Source organism: Apostichopus japonicus, chromosome 13, assembly GCF_037975245.1.
Source record: "Apostichopus japonicus isolate 1M-3 chromosome 13, ASM3797524v1, whole genome shotgun sequence".
Classification (NCBI taxonomy): Eukaryota; Metazoa; Echinodermata; class Holothuroidea; order Aspidochirotida; family Stichopodidae; genus Apostichopus; species Apostichopus japonicus.
In genome coordinates, this window is record NC_092573.1 from 8,609,070 (window position 1) to 8,631,384 (window position 22,315).

Genomic DNA, 22,315 nt, shown 5'->3' on the forward strand with positions numbered 1-22,315 from the left:
AGCCAATCCTTTTAATCCCCTTAGGAATGTCCTAGTAATAGCTTATGAAGCTAATATAACTTAGCTCAGCTTTCTGCTCTCTACTTCCAGACTTCACAACACCATTAAAGAGATGTAATCTCAGTTAAGACTACTTGGTTGTTCCTTGTCTACCAATTCATACACTGTACAGTGCAACACAGAAAATATTGCATACCACACATTTACAATGCCATACTTTTAATTTTTGATGTACAAATCTTTGAATTTTATACATAATTTCGTTGTTCTTGATGTGACTTCTGGGGGAATTTAAGTTTTGTTTTCAAGGACTTAAAAGTGTTCATTTCATCAGATTGTAGCAAATGGAATACAAAAGACTGCTTTAAGAACTATCAAGTGTACTTAAAAAAAAAAAGTCCTTGACATCACAGTAGAACACAAGAGAACGAGATTGACACGTGATGTCCATTGTTTCTATCTATTGTCTTCTCAAGGTGGTCTTAAAAATATCTCTACAAAAATTGAAGCCTGAATATAATTGCCCATTTTACCTACAGTCAATGGAATATCAAGGACGGATAATACTTGCACGATAATGAAAACAATAATTGTCAAGGTGAAAATTGTTAAGTGATCCAAATAATGAATGAATGTTTGCAATAAGAAACATGGCATCATCCAAGAATCATCAGTGTCTTAATATAGCAATTAACTTCGTAGGATTAAATTTGCATGTCCAGTGGAGCAATTCTAGGTGGTATATATTAATTTTTGCTGATTTCACTTGATATTACGAACAATTCCTGAGGTCACATGACTAATTTGATAAACTACTACGCTTGATTGATAAATGGAAGTTTTGATATCAATGAAAATATACAAACTTATATTTAAAATCATGATCAAAATATGGTGTTGTAAAATAAATAATTATATGGCAAAAATCTAAGCACTATTCACCGAAAAAATTTTCAACTTTGCATTCACACACGATTTGGAAAGACCTTATAAACATTAGAATAATTTGTGAATCGTTTAGCTACAAATTTAGTTGGACGGATGAAAGCTGAATGAGAGACAAAAAGAATGAAAAGAGAAACCTATAAAGAATTTAAAGTACCTTATGGAAAACAAACACAGATTTATATATAAGGTCAACAAGAAATGTCAAATATGAACACTAATACCCTTATTCTATATCATAATACTACTTATATATTCAGCAAAAAGAGCTCTGTTTTAACTTGGGTAATTTGAAAAAGAAAATTGATTGAAACTTTCCATTTCCAACAAAACAGTTTGACATCAATCCTTACAATCTCATGGAATAACTTCTTAGTTTTTGGGTATATATAAAGTCAGTCAAGGAATTCTGAAGATACATAAAGGTTCTGGATACAACTTGTAATTATCTATGAATTTTACGTGGAAGCTGTTGGCTATACAATACCATTAAAAATATTTCCTCAATCTTTCTCCATTGCACCTAACAAATTTCTTTCTAAAATTGCTCTAAATAGTAATTTTTCTATTAACAAGACAAGGTTATTCTAATCCAACAGGTTCCTTTTGCATTTTAAGTAAAAACATGATAATCATTTTCTAAAAGATTAAAAGTGATTCTTGTCAATATTGTACACGATGAACAAACTTGCTCTATATACTAAACCTATCATACACGTACCCGATAGCTTCAAGCAACTGCACATTTTTTAAATGAAGAAAAAGAAAAACACATATCCTTCAAAAGTTATTTTGTCATTGATCAGTAATCATTAGTGATAGCATGACATTTTCAAGCCCAAACATCTTTACCTAGTTGATGTCTATTCACCCCACTGTTTCCCAATGGTTTCCCTACCTCATCCAGATGTTGCCCTATTGATCGAGATGTGGCCCTACCTCATTCAGATGATTAATACCCTGTCTCATCCAGAACGTTGCCCTACAACATCCAGATGAGACCACTTCTGCCCTGATCAGATGATACTTGTACCCTCAACACTAGCATTAACCCACCATACCCACCACTAAGTTCAAGCAACATCCAGGATGTCTGAAAAATGTTCCCTCTTGTGAGTTAATGTTCTGATTGGACGATTCATGCCACATACTCCGATCAAGCGCCTTCTTCTTCATCCTCGTCGACGGTTTCTCCTGACTTTAGTTTTGAAATGATCTAGAAGAGGGAAGAATCACATCAAAAATTGAGAATCGAAACCTAGCGTGAACGAGTCCAAGAATTCAAGCCCTGGCTAGTCACAGCAATATGGTTAAAGTTCTTGGTTTCTGTTGTGATATCTGTATAGCGCCATCAGGAGGGGGAGAACACTGATTGTTATGATTCTACACCTGGATTATTGCTATGTATTATCGTCTAATATATCGTTTGTTATTCTGTTAAACCTTGAGTCAATTGTCATCAGTAGCTAGAACACAACAGTTTCTGTGATCTTGCAAATTTAGAAAATTAAACAATATGCTGACTATTGGATTGCAACCAACCTATAACAAGTGAGGGTTTTCAGCTGTTTGGATTTCCCCCCACCAACTTGTGTGGCTGTGTATCACTGTTTGTAAGTTAAATATTGAAAGAAATTCTTTTGAAATTTTGGGGAAATTGGGAGGGGGGCGGGGAGGCAGGGAGGGTGGAAGGGAAAAGAAATTGTCACCTACGAAACTTCAGACAAAATTAACAGTGCGATACTAAAGGTGAAAAGCTATCCGAGTAGGAAAAAGTACTTAAATTATAAAGGACTTACATTTTTGAGTCTTGCAATCTCCTTATTATCAGCATTCTTAGAAGCATCATTGGTGATCAGTTTTACCCTGGATGCGTACCTGTATGTTGTTGAAAAACAGAAACAAAATATTGGTCCCAAGAAAATGTAAATGTTACTTGACTGTAACCGTCCTAGCTTCCAACAGTTTAAGAGTGGCAATATCATTTCTAAATGTAGGATTTTCTTCTTTTTATAATCCTATGAGCCAATCACTAATAATAAAATTCATATCGTCATAACTTTGATACCTGGAAGTCTAATAATGTACAAATCAATTATCGACAGAGGACATTACATATATATTGTATTTATGATGAATTCACAGTGCATCGACGCCTAAGCAAACATTCCAATTCTAACAAATCAACGAAAACAATACACAACGAGAAGTAAACACCAAAGTGACATAAGATACCATCTTATTTGATCCATTTCACAGGGTATTAAATAATTTGTCTATTGGTACAAAATACAATTTTTACAACGTCCATGTTTCATTGTTTGGCAGTGGGGTGGGGAGAAGGGGTTTCCAACAACCAATGTGGAAACCCCAATGAATTAATACCGAACCAACTAATACAGAACAGCTAGTATAGAGTATTCTATTATAAACTCACGTTAGAGAAACGACTGTCTCTTCAGCATTGTAATCTGCAGGTGAAATGTTAACAAACATAAGGGTTTTGGCGTTGCCTCCAAGGGAATCCTGCATCAACATTGTCAGTTTATTATTTCTGTATGGAATGAACTGCTGCTCGCTGGATAACGCCGAGATCACATCACCCAAAGCGCTCAGGGATTTGTTGATCGAATTAGCTTCCTGTAAATGAACATAATAAACATGTCAATACAAGGCAGCTATACCACTAAATACAATAGAAAGAACAGGGAGACACTACATACCACATAAAACAATAGAAAGAGCTACAATAGATGTAAAGTGGAATGGTACATACCACTGAATAATACAAGGCTATACAACAGGTAACTAGAGAAATGTTTTTCTGTATCATGGCAACAACTGAATTTGACCAAAAAACTAATAAACTTCTCTCGCCTTCAGTTGTTCAGCGGTAGCGCCCGTCTTCGCAGCTCTCTCACTCCCAGCCAAATCCACCAGACTCAGTTTTCCCTTCACGACGCTCCCCGTGGCTAAATTTGTACTCTCGATGATGATGGCCAGAATCAAGTGAGAACGAGAGCTCTCGGCGTTCATTTCTGAGATGAGGGAACGCAAAGAAATAGACTAGATTCCCTTGAACAGTTTCAAGATTTTACGGCTCATAGATTAATACAACCTGGTGACAAGAACAACACACACACGTTGCCCTAAGATTGGTTGTTCTATTCACATTACAGCATCGTCACATGACATGATGTCACGTGAGTATTAAAGGGTATGAAGACTCGCGCACAAAGAAACGTCTCATGCCGGTAATCTGACCTAGTTTCGAATGAGGTGTAACAGAAGTGTTAGACACCACCATCGATCCTAGAAAATACACACACAGCTTGCTACCGTCGGTAATTAGACATGCCTAGTGTACAGTCAATACATACAGCTACGGTCAATACCCACAACACAGTGTACATAGCAGCGTGGACATCTCAGGTCTAGATAAAAGATAACAAGGTATCACGTTTCATTACTGTCTGCATTTTGTAGCAACAAGAAGAAAACTTAACTTGCTAGCAACGGAAAGTTAACTTTATCAGAGCGCGTCACGCAGTTTGTGGCGAGTCTTCAGTGCCTTTCAGACACCCAAGACATCTCAAATATGTTCTGAAGAGTATCAAATACACGCAGTCATTTGAGCAGAGTACACTGATTTCGTCACAAGAGTTCAGTCGGCCCTTCTTCTCTCAAAACAACCATGAACAACCATGTCTTGAATGAGATGCTTGTACTATCAGATAAGCTGTGCCAAAGAGCCTTATTGAAATCATTCTCATAACGTTCTTGAGTAATAAATGATTCCTATGCGATTGACTTCGGAAGCGTTTGGCGACTAACTTTATCCATAAATCTGTACATTTGTTTATTGTAACGTGTGTCTTACTTGTTGAAGCTACGTGTCTGTTTTCAGATCCATGTTCAAATAATCCATTAAGCTCCTTGGAGTTGGTAGCCTCTTGTATGACAGCTCCTTGGATGAACACCATACCCTTCTTGTCCTTCTTAATATCTAATCTTGCATCCTGTCAAAAATAAAAAAAGGGGGGGGGGTATATTCGTGAGAAGCAAAATGTAAACATTTTATAGTTTGCACTTTATAAAAGATGTCTGTTTATCAGCAAGCAAAATTCAATGTTTTTAAGGGATTTAAGAGATTGGAAAAAGTTGTTGTTAAAGAATCATGAATATTAGTTGTACTTTTTGAAGTGATTTTATTTAACTCAAGACCACCAGAATGCCGAGAAACACCGAGATGGATGATGTTATATTGTCAATTTTAAATTATATAGATCTGTCAAATGATGTGTGGGTATGAGATTTCTTCCACAGTTAGTAAAATGACAAACGATCCTATTTTTATTCCTGATGACATGCTTGTAGAAATGTAATACGAGAAGCAGCGTTATCATATTCTATTGTGTATGTACGCACATGTATATATATATATGTATTGTGTGTGGTGGGGGTGAGGTGGGTGGGTTATACGTATTGGGTTGGTGTGTGGGTGGGTGGATATAAGTGTTACTGTTTCCTTGTATGGTTCACTCTATTTACTTATGGGAGCGCTCTACTAGACAAGCCGTCTGGTTTTTTTTGGAGTGCTTCCTTTCACAATTTTCCCTGTTGTTGATATGTTTTGTCATTTAGTTAACTTCTCTGTATTTATGTTGTGAAGAAAAAAATAAATGAAATGAAATATCACATGATTATTTGGAATACTAACACTTGTTTGATAAAGTTTGGAATGTGGATTATCAACTTAAAAATCAGTATCAAAAAGCATAGAATTCAGCTGCCAGAGATAATACTGGAATTTTTTCAATGGAAAAAACCCAAAACTGAATGAAATGCAATGTTTGTCTAAAAGTGAATTGAACATAGCTAATAACACATCACAAAGCTGGGTAAACGATGGAAGCTGAAAATTCACAAAAATGATTTAACATATCTTTATAGCTGCTGATTACTATACACTGGATATTGACAATCCCCCACCCCACCCCATCCCCCAAAAAACCCCATAATCATCAAAATCAAATGATCATATAATTTTTGATCAAAAGAGAAAAAACATCGGAGAGGTAAGAAGTTCTTTGATGAGATGTTCATCATGATTTTAAGAAGCTATTAATCTTTTCTAAATGACTATCTTAATTTTGGATACAAGAATATCATTACAGTATGAAATCACTTACATCTGAATGGTCCTTTGAATACAGATCAATCAGTTTTTCATTGTACAGTTCACACATGTAGGTATAGACCTTGAAGGAAAACTTGCTCCTAGAATAAGAAAAAAAAAGAAAAAATCATGAGTTGACCACCAGGAATTAAAGGGTTAGATGGGGTACTATATAGTGCAGTTCTTTCCAGGAGTCAGAAAGCCAAAGACTTAATTACCAAGTGTTTCATTCTCTTTTTGAAGAGGGTTCAGGTAATTAAAAGGCAGGCTTGTTTCTATGGGACCCATCTGCCACTCCCAGAACTCTTCTAGTATAACACATGAAAAGAAAGTAAATATATCTTTAGGAAGATCTTTTCAGATGTAATCTTTTAAATAAGAATTTAATCAAAATATATGTGAAGACATTACTCACTTGTTTTCCTCAATCACGTCAAATATCTTGTTGAAAGCCCTCGGGGCGATGCCCGGAAAGTTTTGCTCTCTATCTCCGATCATGGTAAAGGTCTTACCGGAACCTGTCTGACCGTATGCGAAGATGCAGACGTTGTAGCCATCCACAGCTGATTGGATCAGATTCTGGGGGGGAAACAAACAGAAGAAAAAACACCCAAAAAACAGAAAGAATTAAAACCAGCTGGTAGCATGCAGAATGTACAACATCTTCACTTATGATGATTAAAAGCATCAAAGTATAGTTTTATCAGATTTATTGAAATAAGACAATATACATCTGCTGTTTAGGTTGATTGTGTGATTATAAAATTCTTATTACAATATATAGGTTATTAGCCGAATTTCAACATTTTAATTTCAAAGAGAGAAGTACAATTTTATTGAAAATTTCAATTTTTGTTGTTGTTGTGACAACTGTGGTTAAACTTACCATGAAAGTTTGTCCAAGTTACAAATATGTTGGGAATCAAATGAAATCCAGAAATTAATTGCTCTTTTATCATCAGCTAGCTAGGTGGTGTCCTTATGATTTTTTTTCCCTTTTCGTTACAGAGAAATATCTTTGACAGTTGATATCTGGCTACGTAACAATGAAATTTTACTCTTAGATTCTGACCTTGATGGCACAACGAATGATTTCTTACTCTTAGAGACTCCCCCCACAATAAAAACCTGGTTTGGGATGATGTAAGCAGATTTGCTAGACATAATGTCAAAATCTTCTATAAACCAAATATGACTCACATTTGTGTCTTCAAAAACATCTTCTTGCGATGCATCAGGCATGAAGATATGATCAAACTGGAACTCTTTTTTACCACGGTTACTATCAATCGCTATTGAATATTCATCAGGAGCTTGGACAATCTCATAGTTACCCTGTGAATTAATTAAACAAAAGATAAATTGCTAAAACAAAATAGATAAAAAATACAAACGGCGTATTTCATTTTCTTTTTTTTTGGTCGCAAATACTGTAACCTGTGGATGAGAACAGGTCGACAATGGTATTATGTAAATTGCCAAGCAGTTATATGAAGGTTTCTCAAAATGATTACAGAACAGAGCCCAGAAAGGTAGAGTTGTTGTAATGGTCCTTTGTGGCATGTCAGAAGCCTATAAGCTCCATAGAGAAGCTCAGCATCTGTTACATGCATTTCGCATGAAATAACTAGTTTTTTAGTTTCAAATGCATCATAAAAAAACCCACCTCTTACCAGATATATGACATTTGCAACAGACTTGAAATAACTAGTGTGATGATTCAATTGCTTTACACTCCCTTTCTCTCTCCCTTATCCCCTCCCTTGCCCCCTCCAATACCAAACCAACAAAATGCCAACATATTGGATACCAAAGGTAAAGCTCAAATGGATATATCAAAGAACTCTAAGGTATTTAGGACTAAGTGAAGCAAATCATATACTATCCCTTGAACGGAAGAGATATCATATGGAATTCTAAGGTATTTAGGACTGAGTAAAGCAAATCATATACTATTCCTTGTACAGAAAAGACCTCATATGGAACTCTAAGGTATTTAGGACTGAGTAAAGCAAATCATGTACTATTACTTTGTACAGAAAAGATCTCACATGGAACTCTAAGGTATTTAGGACTGAGTAAAGCAAATCATGTACTATTACTTTGTACAGGAAAGACCTCATATGGAACTCTAAAGGTGTTTAGGCCTGAGTAAAGCAAATCATGTACTATTACTTTGTACAGAAAAGACCTCATATGGAACTCTAAAGGTGTTTAGGCCTGAGTAAAGCAAATCATGTACTATTACTTTGTACAGAAAAGATCTCATATGGAACTCTAAGGTATTTAGGACTAAGTAAAGCAAATCATGTACTATTACTTGTACAGAAAAGATCTCACATGGAACTCTAAGGTATTTAGGACTAAGTAAAGCAAATCATATACTATCCCTTGAACGGAAGAGATATCATATGGAATTCTAAGGTATTTAGGACTAAGTAAAGCAAATCATATACTATTCCTTGTACAGAAAAGACCTCATATGGAACTCTAAAGGTGTTTAGGCCTGAGTAAAGCAAATCATGTACTATTACTTTGTACAGAAAAGACCTCATATGGAACTCTAAGGTATTTAGGACTGAGTAAAGCAAATCATATACTATTCCTTGTACAGAAAAGATCTCATATGGAACTCTAAGGTATTTAGGACTGAGTAAAGCAAATCATATACTATTCCTTGTACAGAAAAGACCTCATATGGAACTCTAAGGTATTTAGGACTGAGTAAAGCAAATCATATACTATTCCTTGTAGAGAAAAGATCTCATATGGAACTCTAAGGTATTTAGGACTGAGTAAAGCAAATCATATACTATTCCTTGTACAGAAAAGATCTCACATGGAACTCTAAGGTATTTAGGACTAAGTAAAGCAAATCATATACTATTCCTTGTACAGAAAAGATCTCATATGGAACTCTAAGGTATTTAGGACTGATTAAAGCAAATCATATACTATTCCTTGTACAGAAAAGATCTCATATGGAACTCTAAGGTATTTAGGACTGATTAAAGCAAATCATATACTATTCCTTGTACAGAAAAGATCTCACATGGAACTCTAAGGTATTTAGGACTGAGTAAAGCAAATCATATACTATTCCTTGTACAGAAAAGATCTCACATGGAACTCTAAGGTATTTAGGACTGAGTAAAGCAAATCATATACTATCCCTTATACAGGAAAGATCTCACATGGAACTCTAAAGGTGTTTAGGACTGAGTAAAGCAAATCATTTACTATTCCTTGTACAGAAAAGATCTCATATGGAACTCTTAGGTATTTAGGACTGAGTAAAGCAAATCATATACTATCCCTTATACAGGAAAGATCTCACATGGAACTCTAAAGGTGTTTAGGACTGAGTAAAGCAAATCATATACTATCCCTTATACAGGAAAGATCTCACATGGAACTCTAAAGGTGTTTAGGACTGAGTAAAGCAAATCATTTACTATTCCTTGTACAGAAAAGATCTCACATGGAACTCTAAGGTATTTAGGACTGAGTAAAGCAAATCATATACTATCCCTTATACAGGAAAGATCTCACATGGAACTCTAAAGGTGTTTAGGACTGAGTAAAGCAAATCATTTACTATTCCTTGTACAGAAAAGATCTCATATGGAACTCTTAGGTATTTAGGACTGAGTAAAGCAAATCATATACTATCCCTTATACAGGAAAGATCTCACATGGAACTCTAAGGTGTTTAGGACTGAGTAAAACAAATCATTTACTATTCCTTATACAGAAAAGATCTCATATGGAACTCTTAGGTATTTAGGACTGAGTAAAACAAATCATATACTATCCCTTATACAGGAAAGATCTCACATGGAACTCTAAGGTGTTTAGGACTGAGTAAAACAAATCATTTACTATTCCTTATACAGAAAAGGAACAAAACCAAGACTCACCCTTTCTCTTTCCGATCCACTTAGTGGTCTTGCTCTGCAATAGACGCGAATTTTACCCTTCATGTCCTCAACCATGTTATAGTATTTCTTCCTCAATACCTGCAAAAAAGGCAAATCGAAAGTTAAAACTAATCATTATGACAATTCTAGTTTAGAATATACATTCAAAACTCAGACTAATCATACTGCACAAGTTCTGCTACACTCACCCTTTCGCTGTTATAGTTTTCTGTGAGTGACTTGTTTTCTGTTTTCAATTCCTTCAGTTCTCCTTGCATACCATCTACTTTCTCCTTCAACTCCAGCGCTTCCTGCGCTGCCACACCCAGGGAAGCTATCTGTACCTGCAACTTCTTGTTTTCATCGGCGTGACTGTCTCGCTCCTGTGGGAAAATTCGACCAATTTCAATCGATTTTCTAAGTCTCATGCATGTATCATCCAGTGGAATAATTAGGCCAAATGTCAACTCCCATTAGGGGCAGGGGACAGAAAAATTTCACCACAAATCGGGTGAAGACACTTTTAAGTAAGGCAATATTTCATTAACTTTCTTATGTCTTAAACACTGCTCAGTACAGTCATTTAAATTCACACCGAGTTCCAAGAAAACTTAGAATTCAAGCAAAACACTGTACTCAACAGAGTAAGCCAGAGGGTGCCATAACTGGGTGTCTAGAAGATGCCAAATATCAATAACTGCTCAAACCAAGCCCAATTTATGGTTGGGATTGGGTGAATGTAGACTTGCTACACCTTTCCATTTCAATTGTTGCAACAGGGCCAGGTTGCAACTTGCTACGCCACTCAGGTTATCACTGTATTCAAAGAGGCTTTATCTTTATTATGTATCTATGAAACAGTAAAAATATTATGTCCTGCATCATATTTCCTCAAAGCTAAGTTTTCAACACAGGTCATATGAACAAAACAGAATTTATAACCTGATATTTTTTTTTTACCTTTGTTACATCCTTAAGCTGTGTATCTAGTTCTGTGGCTTTCTTATGCTCCCGTTCAAATTTTTTGGTTTCAGATTCAAGTTTCTTTTCCAGATCTTTCAGCTGCTTCTCAATCTTTTTGCCAGCTTGTTTCTGTGAAGAAAAGAACAATTAATGCAGATTTTTTACTATTCTTATTCATTTATTCATAGCAAAAACAAAAGGCAACATTAAAGTAAAGAACACAATTACAGTGACATAACGACTGAAACTGTCATTTAGCCTGATGAGACATTTAATGATTTCCAATGGAGATTTCATAATTCCAACAATACAAAGACAGGTCACCTTTTTATACTTATGGTAAAAATACAAACTACAGGTAGCTTTCATCCTTTTCATAAAGAAATACAAATATTGGCACCTTACATATTTGAGTAATTGTACCAATACTTTCATATTTTTTTCAAACAATACAAATACACGCACCATTGATATTGGTGCAAATGTCCAAACACCAACACCTAATACATATCTCTGCACAATAATACATACTCATGTACACCTTACATATCTGTTCAAACAAAACCATCACCTTTCATATTTTTTCATTAAAATAATCTATACAAACACTAACACAAGTGCACCTTTCATATGCAAACAATACACACTGAAGCATATTTCAATAAGTCTGAAAATGATCAAAACACAAGCATATTTTACATCTGTGTTAACCAATTAAACAGTATGCAAAAGATGACATAAATATCAATTGTTTCAATTGTGTAAAAGTTTAAGCTCTTCGTTTGCTATATATCATGTTTTATGAAAAAAAAAAATATATAAATAAAAATATGAAAAAAAAAAAAAAATTAGAAAAAATATAATTTTTTCCCCTCTCGATGTAAAATCAAGAAAATAAAAAAGTTAAGAGACTTACATCAGCAACACCTCCACTTTTCATCTCTTTGAGATCCTTCTCCAGCTGCTTGGCTGTGTTCTTCTCCTGTTCGACCTGCTTCTTCAAGTTATTGATGTGATCCTGCATCATTGTCATCTTCTTCTCCGTCTTAGCATCGACCTAATCAGTTCGAATAGGAAGAGTAAAATGACAGTGATGGCAGTGCCTCATGAGCTGGGAGGGGGTGGGGAGGATTGTTGATTCTCCTCCCCTATGGGGGAAACTTTATTCATTTCTTCATGATATCATGGTGGTATCTCTTAAAATTAGAGAGAACTCCTAAATGGTAGCTTCATAACATGGAATTATTCAAATTATATTAAATTTAGTCCAATAAACCGTATACATTTCTTAAATTCTTAATACTGTATTGCCTTACTTGACTGTCCCCACTGCTCCTCCTACCTCACAGAGGTACAACAGCTGTTCTACATTAGCTACATCTTCTTTCCTTACCTTGTTGCCTCCTCTAGTTGCAGCAGCTGCTCCTCCTACCTCACAGAGGTACAACAGCTGTTCTACATTAGCTACATCTTCTTTCCTTACCTTGTTGCCTCCTCTTGCTGCAACAGCTGCTCCTCCTACCTCACAGAGGTACAGCAGCTGTTCTACATTAGCTACATCTTCTTTCCTTATCCTATTGCCTCACTTGACCATCCCCGCTGCTCCTCCTACCTCACAGGGGTACATCAGCTGTTCTACATTAGCTACATCTTCTTTCCTTACCTTGTTTCCTCTTCTTGCTGAAACAACTGCTCCTCCTACCTCACAGAGGTACAGCAGCTGTTCTATATTAGCTACATCTTCTTTCCTTATCCTATTGCCTCACTTAGCTGTCCCCACTGCTCCTCCTACCTCACAGAGGTACAGCAGCTGTTCTACATTAGCTTCATCTTCTTTCCCTACCTTGTTTCCTCCTCTTGCTGCAATAGCTGCTCCTCCTACAGTACCGCTCACGTATAACTGGACATGTGTACGCGCACAGAATCGTATAAACACGTATAAACACGTACACCCGCGTATAAACTCGTTGACAAAGAAATTGCCGGGTAGAGGCCGCGTAGACACCGCGTATAATCCCTCTACGAGTTTATACGCAGGAAATGCTATTGTGCTCAATGAATAGGGATTAAAGTCGCCGAAAGAGTTAGTGAGATGTTTAAAACAGCCGTTTCTTACATCGTAGTTTAAGAGGTGATATTCACTTTGCAGCGAAGGGAACGAAGGTAAAGTGTTTGATGGCATAGAATGTTTTTTGTTAATTGGGTTTCTATTCAGTGTTTCTTTCCCCGACTTTATTTTTCAGTTGTAGAGGTTCTGTTCCACGGAGGATTAGTTTACTTTGAATAGTTGTCAACATTTTGAAGAAATAATAATGTATTACTAAGCGTTTCTTTGTCAATTTTTATTTAATTTACCGTTGGTTCGTTGGAATGAAAAGAAAAAATTCCACCGAACAACTTTGAAGCAGGGCCGGTTAAAAACAAAACATGTTTTTCGCCCGCACAAGGGGCCTCCTTTTTCCTGAATCCCCGGGTGTCTATTCGGATTACAAGCAATCTAAACTATCATTAAATAATATTTTGTAAAGGAAGCCACGTATTCCGAACTAGTATTAAAGCAATGAAAAGAAAAAATAATGGCCGCCCGTTTTTTTTCAGATTTCGTACGAGAAACATTATTTTATTTGAAAAAAAATGAACAACTCAAACGTATGGTAATTTTTTGTCGCAAGAAGTGTGTTATTGGAAAATATGTATTGAAAGAGGCAGAGAATTTGCCGCAAAACGGCGGACCTTTCATATGAAAATATGTAAACCTTCATTGAACATCCTGTTCTCCCTAAGTTGATTTGAGTAGGCCTATGCTAAAACAAAACTTTGAACAAAAAAAGAGGTGTTACGTAAAAAAACTTATACTTCTTAGAATGTAGGAAAACAGTTTCCAATTGCATGACTTTTTCCCTTGAATGTCCGTTTGCCAAATAAAAAACATTTAGGATCCACAGACTGATTGGCCATGACAAAAGTGTTCGAGCACAATTTAAAATGGCGCTAAGATGCTTACCAGCTCCATTCAACTTGACATTATAAGAACCAGTTGTAACCGAACATCAGAAGAGTAAAATCCACGTATTCCAACAGTAAGTTTCATTTGAGGTTTTCGTTTTCCCATGTCATGCGTACTAAAACGTGATCACCAAATATCCCAACTGCAGGTGCGCGCACGGAATATTGACTACCCTGGAAATCTAGGTCATGTCCTGGTTTCTGCTCACAAGCCTGACACCTGTTAATTTGCATTCCATTCTGACCTAACAAGGAGTAGTTACAACCCTGGCAAACTGCCAAAAACGTGCAACACTATATTAACCCATCTCGTAAGAGAGGAGGGGTGGCCCAAGCAGTCTCCCAGGTACCTTGCTTAGCGCGTGTGAGCTCAACCTTTGCAGCAACGAGCTTTACCCTGGATTCCTGGAAGTACAAGTATGTTCGTGAGATTTTACGCCCTGGGATTTGTTTCTCAATATGTTCAAATTTTGCGAATAACATTTCCTCATTGTCAAAAACAAACTTCGATAACCATTGAAGATAAAAAAAGGAAAATAACCGGACGATTGAACGGTGAGAAAAAATACACTTAACGTAGGGGTAAAACGTTCGTAACATTTGCATATTACTAGTACTTTCAGATGTTTCCGACTTTTTAAACAGTGTTACATTTCGTGGCGCCTTGTGTGTCTGGTAATGGCGGTACGTTCGGCGTTATCAATAAAAAGCTTAGCAACTTTTAAAGAGCTACAGGAGTGACATGTTAAAACATTGAAATTATTTTAAAAAAAAAGTTCAATACGTATCTCCGTGTTATATATTAAACATTAAACATTTTCGGTTGTGTCGGCAGGAGGTAAACATTAAAGTAACGATGCTGTAGTGTACCGTATTTATATTCGTTGTTCAGTCTGGGATTTATTGGATTACTTCATGTGTACCGTTGTTTTGAAAATATTTTGTGCGACGTTTTGAGCCTAGGTAAAACAATATTTTTGTTGAAGGAAGCCACTTAGAACCAGGATAAGATATAGTGGGAATGGTTGGTTGTCGCCCGACACCGATGGCCAATATCATCAATATGTCGATATTTCTCTTATTTCATGTTACTGTTCCCCACTCCTTCTGCTTGAATTTTTGTTTCAAAAGGTTAGTAAATAGTTATTGTACATTGAATGCTTTTGTCAAAACATGACGTTACTTCAATATATTTCTTCGCAGCAATTTTGTGTTCAAACTTGTATCACCTTTGACTTTGTTCAAATCATTAATTCACCTTACACGATTTTTCAACACTTTCTGAATGGCCAGGCCTATATACTTTCAATATAACATACCAGCAATGGCCCTTGTGGAAAAAGCAATACACTGCATTTCGAAATGTTTTGTTTGGCATCGTGCCAGGAGTGCAAAATACGCTACATATACAGTAGGAAAAGTATCCAAAGTCGCTTATGTTTGTGTTTACAATAACATTTCATTAAAAAGGCAACCAATCATAAACTTCGACTGTAACCGATAAAACTTCTTTCGTTCCCATGGTGATTGAACCTGGGCAAGTTCGAATGTTGATGACCAATTTATGTTCCGTGACTAATGTCAATGGGAATTATGTGTGTAAAAAATCGGGTCTTTCCACGTGTTATATATGTATAGAAGTTTTACGTAAGCGGAGCGAAATTCGTGGAGGCTCCTTGATTGTGAGGAAGCACTAATACCTAAGCCTCAATATTTGTGGAAAAAATCGTAAGGGTTTTCTTCTGAAAATTTTTTTTAATAGTAGGCCTAACCAAAACCTTGTCATTGCTTTTGGGGGAAGTCAGATCTTCGAGTTCAAATATTGTTTTTTTTTTTTTCGTTAAACGGTTATCATGGTTTTCTTGCGAGGTATATACGGCGTAACTTTCGATGAAGGCTAAAAGGTAGGATAGGCCAAGGCCTACCTTGTTCTCATTAATTGTTACCTACATTCAGTTTAATGCCCAACGGGAGGAACTCGTATAAATATTAACAGACTGGTGCACATTGTAATTGATAAAGTTTCCTTGCTGAAGTTTTCCTGCACTGATTGTATCGATTGTTTGTACTTCTAGTAGCGCTGTTTTCTTTGTTACTCTTATTCTTAACGGCTTAAGTATATGCTTACTCTGTGGTTGAATATTTTGGAAAGGCTTAGGAGACATTACTTGATGTTGAGTTTACCGACTCTTTTCTGCATAACAGTTTATTCTAACCCATAGAAGCTCTGCTATATAAAGCGGCTGAGAATATCCTACGTTTACAGATTATACGAGATTGTACGTCTTTACGCGCGTATAATCCCTATTCAGGTGCGCTGAAGCGAAGCCCTAAGCCGCGTAGACACGGCGTAGACGCCGCGTAGACACCGCGTAGAAAGTCGCGTACAGAAACGTATAACATCGTATAATCGCGTAGATAAACGTAGAGTATACGTCTACGCGAGTTATACGTGAGCGGTACTGTACCTCACAGAGGTACAGCAGCTGCTCTACATTAGCTACATCTTCTTTCCTTACCTTGTTGCCTTCTCTAGTTGCAGCTGCTCCTCCAACCTCACAGAGAAGCAGCTGTTCTACATTAGCTACATCTTCTTTCCTTACCTTGTTGCCTCCTCTTGCTGCAGCAGCCGCTCCTCCTACAGCAGCAGTGAGCTTGCCCTCTTTTAACTTCTTCTCCAAGGCCTTTATCTGTTTTTGTTTCTCTTCCTCCCTTGCTGTAAATTTCTTTTCAGTATTAGCAACCATCTCCTTGGACTGCTTATCCTTTTCTGCAAGCTTCTTTTTAAGGTTTTCCTATCAAATGCAAAATATTTAACACAATTTACTTCTCTATTATATATGTATCCCATAATTGGTACGACAGAGTTATTCAACAAATTAATATGTTTAATATTTAGATTTATAAAGCACCGTTAATGGTGCTCGAGGGGTACTACAGCATTACCTCTGTCAACGATAACCTGTCAAACACAGACACTCCCTTCACATGGCAGCAGCTAAACAGCACCCAACTGACATTTCATCTCACAGGTCCCCATTTATACACCTTGGTGAAGAGAGGCAACACAGGTAAAATGCTCTGCCCAAGGACACAACATACTGATCTGACCAGGACTCAAACCTGCAAAGCCTTAGGTCACAAGTCGACTGCCTTAACCACTTGACCACAATGCTCTCACCAAATAAGAATTAAGATTATTTAAAATTAGTTTACCACTGAAGAACTAAATTTCATACTACTTTTCTTTAACAGTAAAAACAGTAAGTAAAAATTGTTATTTGAGACAACAAAGAATTCTATTGTTTCACATTGACCTGTCCTGAGTAAATGAATTAATGTAGATTATTCTATGAAATCAAAACCACTCTGACTGCTGAACTGCCCATGTTTAACAGCGTAATTTCTCAAACCATAAAAGTGACATTGGTAGGTACCCCTCTCTGAGACTCATTCATTTTAACCAGTCTGTTACACACCAAAGAGTAATCCATGAATGTCATTCTTACCTGGTGCCCTCTATTAGTTTCTCTCTCTTTCGCCAAAGCTTTCTGAGTTGTTTCCAAATCTACCTTCACTTTCTCCAGTTCTGATGTCTTCTGGATTTCAGATTTTTGAGATACATCTCTATCCTTTTCTGACTTTTTCTAAGCATTTCAAAAAAGAACAAACACCCAAGAAACAAAAAAAAAAGGAAACAAGGTTAAAATATGTAAAACTAACAGAAAATTTTTTGATTTGATCATATGAAAAATAATGCATATACATACATCTGGAATTACTTTTATTGAACAAAAATGGAAAGAATATTACGTCATGTATATAGGTAACTAATTGCCTCATTTCCCTCATTACTGGCAACTTGTCACATTCATATTCATGCAAACAAACCCAGTCATCACCAACTCTGTAGAAAATGGTAATGACAAAACCTGACTGATTAATTTCATATTATTTATGTAAAACTTTATTATGCAATTTCTGCTTCAATAGCAGCAGCTCCTTTATTACTATCAGTACTGTAATAAAATGCTGGATTAAAGAAAATAATGAATCATGTTATATAACTTAACTTACACATCACTTTCCAGAGGACAATCTACCAAACATTAACTCATTTCAGATTTGTCTTAGGGGTTTGGAAAAAATTTGCAGTTTGCTCTAAGATAAAAAAAATCCACCTTAATTTGGACAATCACAGTTTGCACATAGAACCAGAAAATGTTAGTATTCATTGCTTGTAATGTACAAAGAAATACATCCTTTACTTGCTAGCTCTTTCAAAACTTTGAACATGTTATAAATATCTCGGATAAAAATGGAAAGCAGGTGAGGAAATTTTCGTTTTAACAAGACTTGTTAACAAAAATAAACTCACAAGTTTTTCTTGAAGTTTTCTGATTTCATCTGCGGAATCTGCTGGTATGTTACTTAATTTTTCTTTTTCCAGTTCGTCAATTCTCTGCTTGGCTTCTTCCAGAGACTGTAAACACGGTGAAAATGTAAGAAATAAACAAATGTGAAACTGACAAGATGCGAACAACAGAAGTTGGTGATTGAGTTTCCATGGCAACTATACATATTATGGTAAGACTTCAGAACCAAAACATTTGCTAGTCTGTTGCATTTCTGTCACAAATGGTTAAAACCCAGATTTCTTGGTATGACATAACTACTTTATGCTAGCATTATGTAAAGGCAAGAACACTTTCACTGTATACAGTAGGTGCACCTAGGTATATCCTAAACAATCTAGCCTAACTGTATAAAACTTAGGGTGAAATATGTTTTCATCAAGTGATAGGGTAAATGTTACTATCTGATTGTACCCTTTCTAGTTGTAATTGCTTTACATTTGCGCAGTACTGAAATGTGTATTAATGTGAACCATCTGGTTTAATGTCACTGAATACTACTTCACTACCATAGGTACCAAGTTAAAATTACAAAACAAAGTAAGGCAGGAATGGTTCCTGCACTTTAAGTGATCAACTTGCATACGTTTGCTTCAGAACAATCACCTTAACTTTTAGCCTCTCTAGAAATGAACACTTTCAAATGGAATGTTTATAAAGGGAAGTGTTTAAAGGAATTTTATATTTATTTATATACTGTTTTTTTTTTAATCATAGAATGATTCATTGTCAACTGTTTTGATTGAATTGAATTTAAGCAGCAGAATGAACAAATTTCCCTACCTGGAAAAACATTCCATCTGAATCTGTTGCAACTTTCTACTGATTCTACGACAGGCTTTAAACCAAAAAGTACTTTTAATCTTACCTTGGTCTGGAGAGCCATCTCAGCTAAGACAGCAGTGTTAGTAGCTTTGGCTTTCCCATCGTTGTCCCTAGCAGCTGCTGCTCCATCCTCCCTGGCCTGCTCGAGTTTACCTCGTAACTCTTCCAGCGCTTCCTTGGTCTCTTCGTGAGCCTCTCTCTCTGCCTCCAGTTGCCTCTCGAGGTTGTCTTGTTGTTTCCTCAACAGATTCAGCTGAGCACCAAGCTCCTGTAAGAGATGGAGACCGACGTTGATATCATTATCACAAGGTACCAACTCCGACAGTTTCAATAACTTTGTTTTGTTTTGTTTTGTTTTCTCTCTCCATCCATCCATCCACCTGCCTCTCCCCTCCCTCTTCTTTCCAAGATATGGTCATCTGTAAAGCTTTGAAATGTGACTTAACAGTGATGACTGCACTTTTTAATTTATTGAGAAATGATAACTTTACTCACCTCAACGTCATCTTCATTGTAGTAGTCATAAGATGGCACCGGTGTCACACCACCTGCCGAGATTCCGCCCTCTCCAGGTGGAGGGACGACAGATCCCTCCCCGTTCATCAACTGACTGATTCTTTCCTCCAAGGATTGTTTCTCTACCTCCATCTCCTCCAGAGACGTCTCTAGAGATGAATTCCTCTGGTTCAATCCCTCCAATTCTTCCTCCAATTCTTGCAACCTCTCCTTCAGCTCATTTGTCTCTTCAGAGCTACCTCCATCTGATGACAAAGCAGATCAGAATCATTGGGTAATTATATCAAAGTAACTTCTGCTACCAAGATAATGCCCCCCCCCCCAAATAAATTACCATAAAATAGTGGAGTATGGAGTGTTAGCTAAGACAACAACGCTGGTGCCTTCCAATCATAAGGTCCCCGGTTCGAGTCACTCCAAGATTAATGTATGTCGTCCAGTTACAGGGTTGTTGACAATTGACAATTCATAATCATGGATGTTAAATATGAATGTAAGAGACTGACTTCCGTCAGCTCGCGGCTTTGATAAGCCAATGAGGCTTCTTTGCGAGTTCCTGCTTGCAGGAGGATCTAAAATACATACATAGATATATATAACCAAAGAAAAGCCTACTATCATTTTTTTTTATGCAAGGTATTCAAAAGATATCTGAAAATTCCAGCATGTTTCATACAAATATTTCACAATACAGATTTAACATTTGGAAATTCAAGAAAACATTAATAGTTTAAATTAAATTTAGCAACTGTAACTCTCTTTGAGTCAGGTCATCAAAATTATACTTCATAAAGCAAGACACTGATTATAAAACATTGATTAGATTATGCCAAAAAAAACCCCTTCACTTACTGCTGACTATAACTTGAGCTGAGGACACTTTATCAAAGTCCTGAGGTAATTCTCCAGTTGTCATTATTGTCAGTGCAGTATTCTGAGCTTCCAGCTCTACACTCTTTTCATTAGCATCTTGCAAGCTTTGGTATAGTTGATCTATCTCATCATTTCTGTGAATTTAAAAAAGAAACAAAACGAGAAAATTATGTAAGTGTTTATGTCTTCAAACGGTAACTTTTGTCTTGGGCTAAAGAAAGAACTTTCACTTCCATTGCTATCAAAGAATATTACTAAAGTAAGTTGAAGATCCTCTTAAGTTGAGTCGGTGTGTTTCACTTTCGTTAATTCTCTATGTGAAGGAAATATGTTTGTTTTTCTTAGAATGAAACAGATTAGTAAATTTTTGGCCAATTATAGTTCATGTGGGAACAACATGTAGAAGGAGTCTGAGTTGGATCAAGTACTATCTTAATATGACATTATGAGTTCAACCTGGTTAACCCTTGCTTGGTTTATTCCCCTACACCACCCCGAAAATTGGTGATTTTGCGGGTATCACATGATCTACGAAGTAACCAAAGCTATGTATGTATATTAGATCCTCCTGCAAGCAGGAACTCGCGAAGAAGCCTCATAGGCTTATCAAAGCCGCGAGCTGACCGAAGTCAGTCTCTTACATTCATATTTATCGTCCATAATTATGAATTGTTAATTGTCAGCAACTCTGTAACTGGACGACATACATTAATCTGGGAGTGACTCGAACCTGGGACCTTATGATTGAAAGGCATCAACGTTAACCACTGAGCTAACACTCCTTATCTTAACACTCCTTATCTTACTCCTAAAGCTCTTTTGTGCAAGTTAACTCCTGCTGCAGCTGCTTCATTAGTTAAGATAACCGTATAAACCAACAAGGGCTAACGAGGTTGAACTTGTAAATGTAATACGTGCAGGATGAGGTTTCGGTAATTTAATAAACAAACTCAGAAGTGTTCCTTAAAAGTTTGCTTTAATCAAACCTGTCACTATTTTCTGGAGCCTTTCCATTTGCTTCTTCAAACTCCCGGACCCACAAGTCTAATTTTTCTTTCATTTCCTTCTGGTCGTCAGCTAATCTCTGTTTTTCTTCTTCAAGTTTGTGAAGTTGACTCTGCAAGTTGGTTTTATCTACTTCGCTCTTTCCCTCTCTTGCATTCATCTATAAATTGTTAAACAAGAGGATTGTTGGGAAAATTAAGAAATCTATTATGATTGCAAAAATAGATCTTAGGAGAAAGGCTCGTAAACAGAATAAAATGGCACAAATCAAAAATGGAGAGAAATGGCTACAGCATGGTATCTTCTTATTAAAGCATAAACTATGTAGTCCTCCCAACTTTTCTGGGAAAATTCTGTTTATTATACAGACTTTTACTGTTTATAAACTTGTTCTGATAACTGATATATTGTGCATTACCAAGGTTTACTTTTAGTAGGTAGTTTAATCATGTTCAGAGAAATTTAAAAGTTCTTTTTTACCCTCTTAAAATCAAACCCTTCTTTGGGTTGTCAGAGGATAAATGGCACACAAACAATAAATTTACGCTATCGTTTGTTTACCTTAAAATATGATCAATACAACAATTTTCTTTCATGTTTCCTTTAAATGTTTGAGAAAAATTGAAATTTGTTTGTGGATCCATTTACAGTCCCCCCCCCCCCCTAAT

General features: G+C 36.3%; 1 protein-coding gene across 3 annotated transcripts in view; it reads right to left on the reverse strand.

Annotated features, from left to right (window-relative positions):
• Nucleotides 1-446: 446 nt before the first annotated feature.
• The window catches only part of LOC139978627 (uncharacterized), a 34,926-nt gene continuing 13,057 nt past the window's right edge, over nt 447-22,315 (reverse strand). For 2 of the 3 annotated variants that reach the window (XM_071988990.1, XM_071988991.1), the window contains exons 14-33: nt 21,629-21,807; nt 20,622-20,776; nt 19,749-20,014; nt 19,297-19,521; nt 18,392-18,496; nt 17,523-17,660; nt 16,656-16,808; nt 12,491-12,529; nt 11,924-12,064; nt 11,005-11,136; nt 10,254-10,427; nt 10,045-10,143; nt 7,325-7,459; nt 6,540-6,703; nt 6,138-6,225; nt 4,826-4,964; nt 3,823-3,983; nt 3,383-3,585; nt 2,745-2,823; nt 447-2,161 (exon numbers count right to left, since the gene is read on the reverse strand). In XM_071988990.1, the coding sequence (XP_071845091.1) occupies nt 2,102-2,161; nt 2,745-2,823; nt 3,383-3,585; nt 3,823-3,983; nt 4,826-4,964; nt 6,138-6,225; nt 6,540-6,703; nt 7,325-7,459; nt 10,045-10,143; nt 10,254-10,427; nt 11,005-11,136; nt 11,924-12,064; nt 12,491-12,529; nt 16,656-16,808; nt 17,523-17,660; nt 18,392-18,496; nt 19,297-19,521; nt 19,749-20,014; nt 20,622-20,776; nt 21,629-21,807 (2,835 nt within the window). In that variant the 3' untranslated portion in view covers nt 447-2,101. Of the gene's footprint in view, nt 2,162-2,744; nt 2,824-3,382; nt 3,586-3,822; nt 3,984-4,825; nt 4,965-6,137; nt 6,226-6,539; nt 6,704-7,324; nt 7,460-10,044; nt 10,144-10,253; nt 10,428-11,004; nt 11,137-11,923; nt 12,065-12,490; nt 12,530-16,616; nt 16,809-17,522; nt 17,661-18,391; nt 18,497-19,296; nt 19,522-19,748; nt 20,015-20,621; nt 20,777-21,628; nt 21,808-22,315 lie in introns of all 3 variants that reach the window. The other variant, XM_071988992.1, reaches the window with a different exon arrangement.